We start from the raw sequence: 13394 nt of genomic DNA, 5'->3' as shown, positions 1-13394 counted from the left end.
AAAAATATTTCATTCTTTGTCACACATACGTAAATATATAATTACTTATTACTTATCTTCTTGTATATATTCTATATTTTATTGACTTACGTTTAAAGTTACGTTTAATTTTAGTAGTAGGTATTCGTTTGCATGCAAAAGATATAACAGTCAAGACATTGACAGATCAATGCGTCAAAATCAGTGTCTTTCTAAAGTGCAATATTTCTGATTAGTTTAGAACAAAAGGAATCTGCGCATTCGCTGATTAGGACGACTGAATTGTTTCGATCAATTGTGATCGATTGATCTTGTCTTGCAGTCGGTTATCGGCAAAGCCTCACTTCTACTCGACGTCTGTTTACAGCCAGAGAGAGTAAAACAGGAAGTGAACTCACGACACAGATTGTGTGATGTTTTACGATGGAGCGAGACACTGGTATGATCAGATTAATTAAAGCTCTTGGGTGAGTACCGCTGAAATAAACAACCATTTAAAACGTTGTTCTGTTTATGTCAAGATAATTTAACTCACAGCTGTTTTAATATTTGATAGGTATAAAAGCAGAGAGTGCTTGAAGAAATGTAAATGTGATGAATTGCCTTGCCCGCTGCTCACCTGGTTGGTCTCAGATCTAAGAGAAAGTTGTCCTGATATTCCAGGTGACCCAACCAATCCTATACACTCCTAAACTTACTAACGAATTTACATCTTATTCTGTTTTTTATAGTAGTATGTTGTGAGTGAATAAGGGATTTCAATGTATCTTATTTAAATCATTAATAATAATTTCAATAAACACATTTTTTGAATGAATCGAGCTTGAAATCTAATAACAATTATTTATATTTAGGTTTAATTCTAGGCCTGCGTGCTAACAGAATAAAACCTATTACCAAAAAATCCTGTCAAGAAGACAACATTCTGCATTTCACTTTAGTTCAAACATGCCTTTTTTTTCTTTTCATTGTGTTGCATCATGGATAAAATGTAACTGTGCTTCAGCACGAAGTGTTGATGGTGCAGTTCTGGTCGGGGAGTTGAGGGACGTGCTGAAGCAGATGTCCTGTCCTCAAAATGCACTTACATCAGAGCACCTTAGCCCACTTCTGCTGTTCAGAGTGATTGGTAAGGTAGGATTTCAATCTGTGCATTTTTAGGATTTTCGTTGAAGAGCTACTGTACATATTACCTTCTAATTGACAGAGTTTTTGGTGTCAGAGTTGGCGGCAGCACGTATGCTGACGTACAGAGAGAGTTATCCAGAAGACACACAACAGAGCTGTGAGTCAAAGAGTAAAGAGCAAAGACAATGGGAAAGTCTTAATATGGGTGATAAAGATGAGCAGCTGGAAATCAGTCCAGCACAAGAGGATAAAACTGATTGGAAAGAAGTAAATAAAGATCTTGCAGAACTGTTTCAGACTCTTGGCTTAGAGACATCCTCTCAGATGAGCGATGCCTGTGCAGAGGTAAAAAACATCACCAGTGAATGTCTAGAGATTTGACATTTTTTGGTGATCTCTAACAAATGCGTCATTTATTCAGGTGGAGACACGGCTGACATCACTTCCAGGAGGTGAAGTGCCAGCAGCATTATTAAAGACCAGTCTGAACTCTGAGCAATGGGTATATATTAAAGTCAAATGAAATGTGCACATCTGAAAAACAGAAAAAAAAACTTAGAGCAGGAGCATGACCAGAAATTGTTGATTATATTGATTAATAATTTTTCTTACAAAGTAGATGACTTTGTTACATAACTCACTCAGCAATGGATCCTCTGCAGTGAATGAGTGCCGTTAGATTGAGAGTCCAAACAGGTGATAAAAACATCACAATAATCCACAATTCACTTCAATTAACATCTTGTGAAGTGAAAAACTGTGTTTGTAAGAAATACATCTATCATTAAGGAATTTACATTTTGAACCATTGCTTAAATACCAGTCCATAATAATACTTCATGCAGTGAAAAAGTCCCCTGTTGGCCTCTTAATCTAAATCCACCAAAATATTTGTTTAGAACTGTTTTCACTTGATATGTGCATATTTCTCTTCTGATTCAGACAAGATGGATTTTTTTTTACTCTATTTTTGCTATAAGCAGAATATAGAAGTGAAAAACATCTTAACGATAGGTTTGTTAATACAAAAACACAGGTTTATTTATTTAAATATATATATATATATATATATATATATATAATTTTTTTTTTTTTTTTCTTCAGTTTTTCTATTTGACGACACATATTTACTACAGCGGATCCACTGATGAACAAGTGGTGTAATGCCAAACTTCTCCAAATCTTTTTCAAAACTCAACTACTTTTTGGATTCTTCTAAAGATGTTCAAGTTGTAATTTTTTTACTACCTGACAAACACCAAAAGGGCCAAAACATTGTTTGTGTACTATTTAAATAGTGTTTGAGAGCATTGTAGCAGTATGCTGTCTTTTGGTTCTTTTATGCATTACAGAATCACATTGACCCATTTTAGATGGTTAATGCTCTAAATATTTTCACATTTTCAGAAAAAGATTAATGACATCAACAGAGCTCTACGTAAGGATTATGCCTGCCGGCGCCAAATGATGATCAAGCGTTTCCATGTCACAATACTATCCTTTACTTGGGGAGAGAGGGGAAAGGTATAAAGATGGTCTCTTTTGCAAATCTTCAAACATGCATTGTAATATGTTTCACTGAGCAAATTCTCCCTATTATATTTCAAGGAACGCAGTGCTTTACTTTCTTCCTTGAAAACCTTCACACCTTCTCTTGAGTCCTCTGTCTCCATTGCTACGCTGTTGGCGGCCAGAGAGGACGAGTCTCGCATTAGGCCTGTTAAAGCAGGGCCTTCAACAGCTGTTCACAAGGTGCCCTTCACCTACAGTTTTGTAACTATTATTCACTTTTTTTCTCCAGGGTTGAATGCAGTAAATTCAGTGTTGTAATGTGCATAAGAAAAGATTTAAAAATGGATTTATACACCACATTTGTTTCTGCAGGTACTGATGGGCAGTGTGCCAGACAGAGGAGGACGTCCCGGAGAGATTGAGCCGCCTATGCCCAGCTTCACCAGTCGCAGTGAGGGAGGAGGAAGTCATCATTATAGAAAGAGAAGACGAGAATTTTCAGGAAAGAGGAAGAAAAATAAACAGAACTAATTTTTTGTGTGTGTGTGTTAGTTTTGCAACTAACTGCACAACAAAAAAAGCTTTATGTTAAAAAGAGGCAATATTTCCTAATTAAAATGCTAAAATAAGACATTAATGATCATGGAATATGCATGCTAAAAAATTAATTATTATTTAATGTTTCAAATTACTTAATGCACTTATTAATTTGATGAACAACAATGTGATAAATTCATTTCAGTGAAATGTATAACTATGAATGGCTAGAAGCTGTATTTACTTTGCATGAGCGTCCATGATCTATCATGATATTATTAAAGTAAATTATGTTTCCTTTGAAACAACATTTTCTCTTTCAACTGCCTTCTCCTTTATTACATTTGCCTAATAATATGCATTATTATGATGTCTGTCTTATTTATGTGCATTTAGTTGTTGAAATGGTAGTCCATGCAGTCCTTCATCTTGACATCCCATATTTCATTAAAACTATTTTAACAAGATCTTAGAATACGTGCAATATTTCATTAAAAACTATTTTAAAATTTTTCTACATCTTAAAATATGTTTATGAGCATTTTTTTTATTTAAATGACCTAAAAATATGTTGTTATGAGTGGCGGTAGATATAGGGGTAACTGTAAAAAAAAAAAATTTTTAAACACACACACACACACGCGTGTTTACATATAAATGTTAGCCTGTAGTCCTAATGTTTGATATATTATACCCCTTTGCGGTTTTATATCGCTATGCTGTAGTTAAGATGATAACACTTAGGAAGAGTTTATAAAAATCTTTATCTTATTGTTATAATACTCCTAAATGTTTGGTGTTAATGTTCTGTTTGCTGTAGTTGAACGTGTGGGCAATAAATGGTTAAGTGGAGTGTTTGGATTTCGACGCTGTCTGGTAACCAAGGACGATATTCTCACTCACACACCCTGACAACACGTTCAAACGCGATGAAACTCTTCAACACAACACTGCACAACCGATGAATTTCATCAAATTATATTTACATTAAATTTTAGGACGGCGAAATATATATATATTTTTCCTTTGGAGTCGATAAAACAAACTGAATCGACAAGTGGTACTGGTTTGTTGTCAGTTAGTAAGCTGCTAAAGTAAATTTTATTTTGCCTTTTACTCTTACAACACTGTATCAATCCTAGATGTGTGTTTTTTTATTTTTAATCGATTAACTTTATTTGATACACTCCAAGCCATGTCTGGGATTCAGCATGCATCCAATCAAAGCATCAAACCTTTTAAATCGAGTGAGGAGTATCTCTATGCCATGAAAGAAGACCTGGCAGAATGGCTGGGAGAGTTATACAGCATACAGATTGACGTGAATAATATTTTGGAGGTGTTAGAGACAGGTGCGCTGCTGTGTGCCCACGCAAATTGCGTGACACGCGTGGCGGATGATTTTGGTAAGAGGAGCGGACCCACGGAGATGAATCTGCCCGCTTCTGGAGTCACTTTCGTCAGCTCTGCCCATCCAACAACATTCCTGGCTCGGGATAATGTCACCAATTTCATCAACTGGTGTCGAAAAGAAATGGGCATTCCAGGTATATTTTACTATTTTAAATGTAAATAAAAAAATGTTTCATATTTGTTTAATATCGAATTATTTACTGAACAGGGCATGCAATTAATTTGATTAAAAAAATAAATAAAAATTCACGTATTTGCAATTATGCCCGGTACCACTAGAGAGTGCTGTGAACTCACAATACTAGAGACACCTTTGAAGGTTTAGGCTGTTTGTTCACATTTAAACGAGTTTCTCCTTATTACATTTTTCTTTACATAAACTGAATAGTCAATTTAATAAATATGTCATATTTTCACTCACTTGAGACGCCAGTTATAGTGTCTTAATAAAAGCTTTGGATGGGGACCACCAATGAATTCACATGATCAGTTGAATACTGTTTTTCTATTATATGCTATCTATCTTAACAGACAATTTGCAAGTGGAAAAAAATGAATATTGAATAGAAATTTCTGTAATGACACCAGTAACTGAAAACTTTATTTTTGCTTTATTTACAGTCAAACCAATGTTTATTCAGACACCTTCAACTTTTCTCTCATTATCAGTTTATTCAATATAGTTTAGTGAATAAATAAATGGTTATAAAATATGATAAGAACTCAAGAGTCAAACTGTGTCACAACAAATTCATCTTGATAATGTCAAACTACTTTGACTGGAATGTAATGAAATAGGCTGAATAGCTGTCAGCTGTTAAATTTAAGTACACAATATACCAAATTAGGTCAACCAACTACCAAGCAATGCTTAATTTTGTTCAGTCTGTGTTGTAAAAAGTTTCACATTAGCAATTAAAGATAAAACACTTAAGCAAAACATGGTGAGGTCAAAGTGTTTAAATAATTTTTGGTATCACATTGCTATAAATTTTACTGGTAGTCCACTGTATGAAGAATGTTTGGTTATAATATGTCATAGTTTATTTTGCCATCCTCAATTACATAGATGAACTATAGTGTCCTGTACCTGTTCTTATAGACTCTGTTACCATCCTAAACTCTCCCCCCTGCAGATGTACTGATGTTTGAGACCAATGACCTTGTCCTGCGTAAGAACGAGAAGAATTTTGTGCTGTGCCTTCTTGAGGTGGCCAGACAGGCCTCGCGCTTCGGCATGGCTTCACCAGTCCTCATTCAGCTGGAGCAGGAGATAGAGGAGGAGATTCGTGGAGAGATGGAGGACTTGCCTGCTCAGCCCAAACCACAGAGGAGTCTAAGAAACATCCACAATCTGGATGAGATGGTGATGCTTCAAAGATGAAATTCACTCAATGTTTACTGATGTGCTAAAGGCACTGCATTTGAATTAAGAATTGAATCTAAATTAAGCAATTCTTGCATAAAATAATTTGATCCTATCAAAATTATAGATTACATTTTGGTTGATGGGCCAGCTGCTCAAACATAGACACTATATTAAAACTACATGTTAAGAGTTATTTTAACCGACTAGCAGTTAGCCAAGAAGTCATCGGTCAACTTCAGTAAACTTTTCAGATTCAAATTAAAGTGTATGTTTTTATGTAAATGATTTTTAAAAAGTTATGACCAGTCTTAAAGAAAGGTGAATCTCACAAAACCTGTCAAGAGAATATTTCACAACCCACCGCAAATTTTAAAGAACAAAAACTCCATAACAAAAATAAAACCTACTTTAGTATCATAAAGATTTAGCATTGTTACATGTCTGACAACAATTGAGAACGTCCCCACTCCTATTTTCAGTAATATAAATTGTACAATATATCATGTAATTTTTTTATGTAATATACAAATATTTAAATTATAAACTATTCATATATCATGATAATTTTAAATAGCATTTTATTTAATTTCTTTTTTTATTGTGTCCAGGCGAAATGGTTTTTATGACTGTATGTACAGTACTGAGAATAAGATTTTTGAATGACTCTAAAGAGAATTTAAGAGGGGAAATATGCTTAATTTTAGAAAGAATTGTAAAGAAAAATGCATTTCTGGCATTCAAAATATATCTTTTTCTCTCTTTTTTAGACTAATGAACAGTTTCTCTGTCACAGTCGCTATTTGTTAGTTATTAGTCATTTAGCAGATACTTAAATCCAAATCAGCTTGTGTGTAAGTACACTTATTACAGACTCAAGCCATCTATAATTAAGTGCTTTGCTCAAGGGCACAGTGACGCAGCTCATCGCTTGCTCCTTTCAGCGACTGATCCATTACACCCCCCATAACACAAGCCCCAATGTTATTAAACAGATATGGCATGCAAGAGAATGTCTCAGAAACAAGGACACCCAAAGGGTCAAAACTTAACATCCTCATAACTATAAGATTCATGCCTCCTTTTACCATTTAAAAATATTTGCAGGGATGGGGAAAAGGAGAGGAACTTTGAATTAGACTGCCATTTTGATTTGTGGCTCTCCTCGCTGATTTATGGAGGCTTTCAAAGTTGCAGGTTCCATCTGCTTAGAATACTCTGTCAGAGGTGTGTGGGTCATAGCAGTAACGTTTCTGAGTTTGTGTGTGTGTGTGTGTGTGTGTGCAGGTCCAGCTTCTGATAAGCCGATGCACCTGCCCATCCCAGTTCCCCATGGTGAAGGTATCAGAGGGCAAATACAGGGTTGGAGACTCCAACACACTCATATTTGTGCGGGTACTGTATATGAAATCACTGTCAATTTATCATTTTTCAAAGCGCTAGACAAGCAGAAATATGTGTTGACCCATTATGGTCAATAACAAATATTTGACTGTCTCAGAAGCTTTGTTGAAAAGAAATGGAAGGGTATTTGTTTTGTGGATATGATAACAAGAGAAAAAATGGCTCACTCAACTGCAGATGACATTTGCTCATAAAGATGTGTGTGTGAGTAGATTTTGAGGAATCATGTTATGGTGCGAGTGGGCGGAGGATGGGACACCCTGGAGCACTATCTCGACAAACATGATCCCTGCCGCTGCACTTCTCTCAGTACGTGGATATGCACACAAACACACACCTACAACTACCTACAAAAATTAGTATAAGAAATAATATAAACAGTGGAAGGTGTGTGGTTGTTCATCATATATCTCAACCCAAACAATTTTGCAACCCTTAACTATTTTTTAAGATTGGTTTGCCTTTATGAGGTACATTTTGAGACATTGTAGTGGGATCATGCCTAGTGGCATAGTGTTTGTATAATCTTCATTAATATTTCATTACATCTCAACACTTGGAGAATATTAAGGAATTGAATCAGTATTTCCTTTCTTTCTTTTTTTTTTTTCTCTCTCACATATACATATCAGTACATAAGTTGACCACACGTCCAGGTACTCTGGTCCATGAGATCAAAGAGCGGTTTATTAAAACACAACCTGATGGCCAGTGTGCTCCTCAGACCACTCTTATGCTGAGCCGAACTCAGTCCCCTCTTCAGCCAGTTGTCTGGACCCCTTCAGCCGCCCACAGAGCCCAGAGAGGAAGGCCCTCTCCCCCACGCTCCTCCTGTTCCCCTGACCCTGAACATCAGTCCAGCCGCCGGAGAAACAGCCCTTCTCCTAACAAGTAAGTTCCCTACTGGAGTAAGGTCAAAGAATGTCAGGAACCATTGGTATGAAACTGTTTTATTGTGAGGGGTCAGGAAATGTAGGTGTTTCAGATGACTGCATATTCATATTTGAATTCCGGTCTGATAAGCATTACCAAAATAGCAGTTTACTTTTGGTGTTATGACAACAAATATGGTCTGTTTTGATTTCACGTTAACACTGTCTTATTGATGATATTGATAATGATTTGTTCATGCATATGCAAATTTTGACCTTGTAATTTTTTATCAAAATATCATATCTAGATCTTCCAGTGGAACAGATTCTCTCTTTTGACATAAATCCTATAAACTCACATTCAGATCTGCCTCCATTCAGTCAACAACTGATGCTTAGAACCAAGTCCCCGCTCAATTTTTTCCTCCCCCCAATAATCCATTTCATCTCGTGTTTATGACACAATTTGGAAGAAAACTGAAATTATGTTTCTGTTACTACTTCAGATAGATTGCAGTTTAAAAAAATGTTTTCTTGTGTGTATATATAACCAGTACTTTTTGAAATGTGATTGGGTGAATAAAAAATCTTCCCCAGGCATAGATCTGGCTAACAGGATGATAGAATCCACTTAAAAACACTTGAATCTCTTGGATTCTCACAGACACGTTACTTGTCACCTGAGGTTTGAATGCCCCAACAAAACAACACCCCAAGTCTAAGAAATTAACATAGCGAGACGGAGTTTGTGTGCAAATCTAAGACAGAGACAGGGACTGAGATTTTTTTTCAAAGTTAATTTACAACTATGCATGCTTCTTCAGCAATTAAACAGTCACTAGGAACCAAACTTGTTTCACTTCATCATGACATCTCATTAGCAATTTCCCGCTTTTCAGCAAAGACCCTTTCAAACATGTAATTAAAGGGGCTATTAATTCATATTATTAATAATAATACCATAGTCTCTTTCATACAGGCATTTAATGACCACCACATTTGATGTTGGCTATTAACTTGTTGTGTTCAAATTAGTAGAATAACAAAAGGAAGAAATAAACATTAATGCTACATTCAAGAAAAGAACCATGTTAATGCTGTGCATTAATTTGTGCAGTAATATAGTAACTCTTAAAATGAGGATTTTAGACTGCTATTTTAATCATCAGTTTGCAACCAGGATCATGAATGACTGTATCATTAAAATCATTATCTGAAATTATATATATATATTTATTTATTTATATTATACTCTCATATTATATGACTAATTTCTTGCATTTGCTTTCTTTATAAACCTGGTCGGTAAGGTATAATAAGAATTATAAGTAAAGAAAATTGTAGAAAAGTTGCATCTATGGGATAAGAATGAGCAATACAAGAAATTTCAATCAGTAAAATTGGACAATAATTGAATATTATTGACATATAATGACTTAAATTGTGGAAGTAGAAAATAAAGCTATACTAATAACAATAACTGAATGGCAATAACAAAAATCCATTTTCATTTACTTTAAATGTGGTCAAAATCAGTCCCAGGCCACCTCAAATGCTAATGCCAGGTCTACATGAGGCCAACAAATAGTTTTGTTAATGTATGTCCATGAAATTTCTATCTTATCTAATCCCTTCTGATTATATAAAATGACCATATGCCTAATAATGAATATTTGTTTCTGTATATACATGATACTATTAGCAGCTGTTGAGGAAGCAAAGACTGACTGACACTGACAAGGTTTTGTGTGGGTGTTTTTCCAGATTAAGAGAGAGATCGATTACTCCATCTTGTGTGTACACTTGTGCTGACAGTAAAGACAGCTTTAAAACAAACTCCTCCAGCAGGACAGGCAGAGAAGCAATAAGGGCGTCACCAGCACCTCGTCTCACGAGCAGTCTTCCACGGGCCACCCATCATCCTACCACACCACAGCCAGAGATACAGCGTCCTCAAACTCCTCTAGTCCTTCAGAGGAATGCCAATCAAATCCAACCCCAGCAAGTGCCTGAGAAGAACCTGGGACAAACATGGACCAAATCACAGTTTGTTTCCAAACTGAGACAAAATTCCACGCTTGGATTAAAAGGACGAGAGAACCAGGACAAAGCGCAACTTGTCTCAGATCCCCAAGAAAGTACAGGAAGGACCTTTCAGAGTCCTCTGAGAAATACACAAACATGTTACAAACCTCCGAACAACACCATTTATGATCCAGAGGACACTGGGGGTCCCAAAAAGAGTTCAGATTTCATCCATACCTTTTTTCCTTTTAAAGGGCTAGTGGGGGACATTTCAGAAGCAAGACACACCAGACCTAGAACACCAGCTAAGATCTCTCATGAAGAGTCCCCAAATAAAATTAAACATATTCTGGGTATAAATGAGAATGGCCAAACTGAACAAAGAGCAGATAGATCAGTCAGCAAGAAGGTACAGCACTTGGCCCTACCGGTGCTGAACATTGTGCAGTCTCCTCACATTGACAGCTCAAGTAAATCTTCAGAACGCTTTCGTGATTCTCAGAAGTCTCAAGGAGATTTAGCAGGTGGAGAGGGGGGAATTGAGAGAAGTTATCTCTTCACTCCTCCTCCTCTCAGCCCTGCTCAGGAAGCCATTGTCTATAAGAGCCTAGAAGAGGAAATCTTGTCTAATCTACAGCAGCTAAGTGTTGACTCAGAAACTAGCACTAGCTCTGAGGAGAAGAACCATGAGAATCCCAACAATTCCAGAGAGATCCCACCTGACCAGTGTAAAAGATTTAACAGATCGACAAGTCTTGATCGAGCGACACCCAACAATGGAAACAGGGCTTTTGATGCAGTCATTGCTGAACTCTCCGGTGGCCCAAGGAAGTTGGAGAAGGTGTCAGTCGAGAAGTGGGTGAATACTAGGGTCTCCAAACCTTGTATGACCAGTTCTTGGTCCTCATTGGGATCCAGTATGGATTCAAAGGAGACTGCTGAACTTGTGAAGGTGCCATTTGACAACTCCAATGCTGAGACCAAAATACCTCATGGGAAAATATCAAGTTTAGGAACTGAACACGTAAAAAAAAAGAGGAGCTCTTCATTCAGACAGCGAAGATCCTTAAGGAAGCCAGAAAGAGTGCCATCAATCTTCAAGCTAAAACTAAAACCCTGTGTGCGACCGAGACGTGATCACAGATCTGACCAAAAGCCTTCAAAGATCCCAACACCAGTTTTCTACAAAAGAACAAGCAGTAACGAGGGACACTCTTACAACCAGAGAGGAAACGATTCCCAATGTGGGCTTTTTGTTACTTGGACTAAACCAAACTCCCAGATCCCAATACCAAGTACAACAACATGCCTAAGATCACACAAGGAGCCACATGCAGAATAAGATCTGGAATCCTGGGTTTAATCTACTACTCAAACATTTTAGACTTTACTGAAAATTTGACTGCCAGTTCAGATGAGCCATATGTAGGTCAAGAACTGTTTTACCTGCTAAAATGCACTTTTCAGATAGCCTTCATGATCAGTTACAAAAATCACAGCACTTTCATCAAAGAATGAAGTTGCCTTAACTAAAATTAGACATGTTGGTGGCTTAATTGTTTGTTCATATATTGTTTACATATATACATACTGTACATCAAGAAGTACAGTACACAAATTAATCGAAACCTCATTGACAACAGTTGATGCCATAGCAATATAGCAAACTATTTTTGTTGTTTTTCATTACTCTTGTGTCTAATTCAATTAATATGTAAACATTAACTATTTGTCAAGATGTTTTCTTCATCAGTTCCACTCTGTCTTACTCTGTACTCTGTAAACTGAATGTTTCAACTGTTTTGGCTTATTAGACTTTAGATTAAGGTTTGCAAAGAGAGTCGTCTGAATTGAGCATTTATCCTCATTGTCACACTCAGCCTGTAGACATGACGGATCAGATGTTCCATGTAATCCGGTGTTTTATTGTTGAGGTTGATGAAAGAGAGGAACTCGCCCCATTTAATAAAAACCAATACATTGACATCAGAACTATGTGAAATGTTTGCCGCATCAAAACAGATTTGAATTATGTTTTTACATTTTGTAACATGCTGTATCATGACTGGACAAGGTTTTTGCCCTGTATGCTGTTTATTCCTGTCAGCTCCACCAAGCATTCTGCTATAACGTTTCTTCCTTGGCATTTTCCAGTCACCTTGTGCTTCAGTGTTTTGGCTGCTGGTTTTATAATTAACTCTTGGCATAAGTCTGGAGCTAATAATAGCCTCGTCAGAACTGCAGTCTGTCACAGTACAGCAGCTGTGCTCCCTTGCAACTGTCTTCTCCTTGTTCCCTCCCTCCCTCCAACCCCAGTCCCCTTTCATCCCCCGCTCCCCCTTCCTTAACATCCCCAGACTCTTGTAAGTAGAGAGGAGCACTTTGAAGATATTCTCAGAGGACTGTGAGACCATGATACTGTGGGGACCTCAAGTTTGTGGACTCGGGATAAAAAGATTAAATCCAGCTTTTTGGAATAACTCAGAATCTCATCCAATTATTTAGAACGTAAAATAAATATATGAAAACATGCTTCCATTTGTCATGATACCTGAAATTATACTTCGATTATTTAAAGATTAATGAACATTAGTAAGCTTCACCAGCACCAGTCGTTTCTCAGTGAGCCACAATATTATGCACTGCCTCGCTGATTTAGTACATGCTGTGAATCACACTTTGTTATTACTGTGTACGTGTAGTGCATTGCATAAACAGCACAGCAGATACAATACCTCTGAAGAACAGATACTGATGTAGGTATTGATTTAGAACTTGTACAGCACACAGACGAGGGTGTTTTTTTTGTGTCCAGTGTCCATTTATTGAATAATGTGCTCTTTACATGTAGACATTTGTATTGAACATATATCTGATCGGACTAGGGGTGTGTAGCAGAAGCTGGTGTGTATGTGCACCAGAGATGTGGCGAGTTAAATTATTAAAGCAGGGTATATTTTTTAATTGTTTCTTGTCGCACACAAACATCGTCCAAGCCTCTGCTTGACAAAGTGGCTTTCACAATGTAAGAGCATACATTTAGAATACATTTACATTGAAATTATATTTCCCTCTTTCTTTTATGATTTAATATGTCTGCACCATTTCAAAATGGGGCAAATTCTCATATCTTGGCAAAAATTACATTTGGATAAGAC

The 13394-nt window shown here is 36.6% G+C and overlaps 2 protein-coding genes across 2 annotated transcripts; both read left to right on the top strand.

Moving 5' to 3' along the window:
* Window positions 1–289: 289 nt before the first annotated feature.
* Window positions 290–3479, top strand: LOC132140897 (protein FAM98B-like). Its single transcript, XM_059549951.1, has 8 exons — window positions 290–446; window positions 536–642; window positions 986–1108; window positions 1187–1452; window positions 1529–1609; window positions 2515–2631; window positions 2716–2859; window positions 2992–3479. Exons 1-8 carry the CDS (start codon window positions 403–405, stop codon window positions 3148–3150), a joined length of 1041 nt encoding a protein of 346 aa, XP_059405934.1. The 5' UTR covers window positions 290–402; the 3' UTR covers window positions 3151–3479.
* A 744-nt stretch (window positions 3480–4223) lies between these two features.
* Window positions 4224–12732, top strand: LOC132140895 (GAS2-like protein 2A). The gene is made up of 6 exons (XM_059549947.1): window positions 4224–4703; window positions 5706–5935; window positions 7223–7330; window positions 7552–7648; window positions 7972–8230; window positions 9976–12732. Exons 1-6 carry the CDS (start codon window positions 4352–4354, stop codon window positions 11576–11578), a joined length of 2649 nt encoding a protein of 882 aa, XP_059405930.1. The 5' UTR covers window positions 4224–4351; the 3' UTR covers window positions 11579–12732.
* Window positions 12733–13394: the final 662 nt, after the last annotated feature.

Source organism: Carassius carassius, chromosome 5, assembly GCF_963082965.1.
Source record: "Carassius carassius chromosome 5, fCarCar2.1, whole genome shotgun sequence".
NCBI lineage: Eukaryota > Metazoa > Chordata > Actinopteri > Cypriniformes > Cyprinidae > Carassius > Carassius carassius.
The sequence above is the reverse complement of the archived record's forward strand: the minus strand, read 5'-3'. Positions and strand labels throughout refer to the sequence as shown.

Coding starts and splice junctions, on each gene's coding strand:
- LOC132140895 (XM_059549947.1), top strand. CDS start 4,352: ATGTCTGGGATTCAGCATGCATCCAATCAAAGCATCAAACCTTTTAAA. Junction 4,704..5,705: donor AAAAGAAATGGGCATTCCAG/GTATATTTTACT, acceptor TCCCCCCTGCAG/ATGTACTGATGTTTGAGACC. Junction 7,331..7,551: donor ACACACTCATATTTGTGCGG/GTACTGTATATG, acceptor GTGTGTGAGTAG/ATTTTGAGGAATCATGTTAT.
- LOC132140897 (XM_059549951.1), top strand. CDS start 403: ATGGAGCGAGACACTGGTATGATCAGATTAATTAAAGCTCTTGG. Junction 447..535: donor AGATTAATTAAAGCTCTTGG/GTGAGTACCGCT, acceptor AATATTTGATAG/GTATAAAAGCAGAGAGTGCT. Junction 1,109..1,186: donor TCTGCTGTTCAGAGTGATTG/GTAAGGTAGGAT, acceptor TCTAATTGACAG/AGTTTTTGGTGTCAGAGTTG.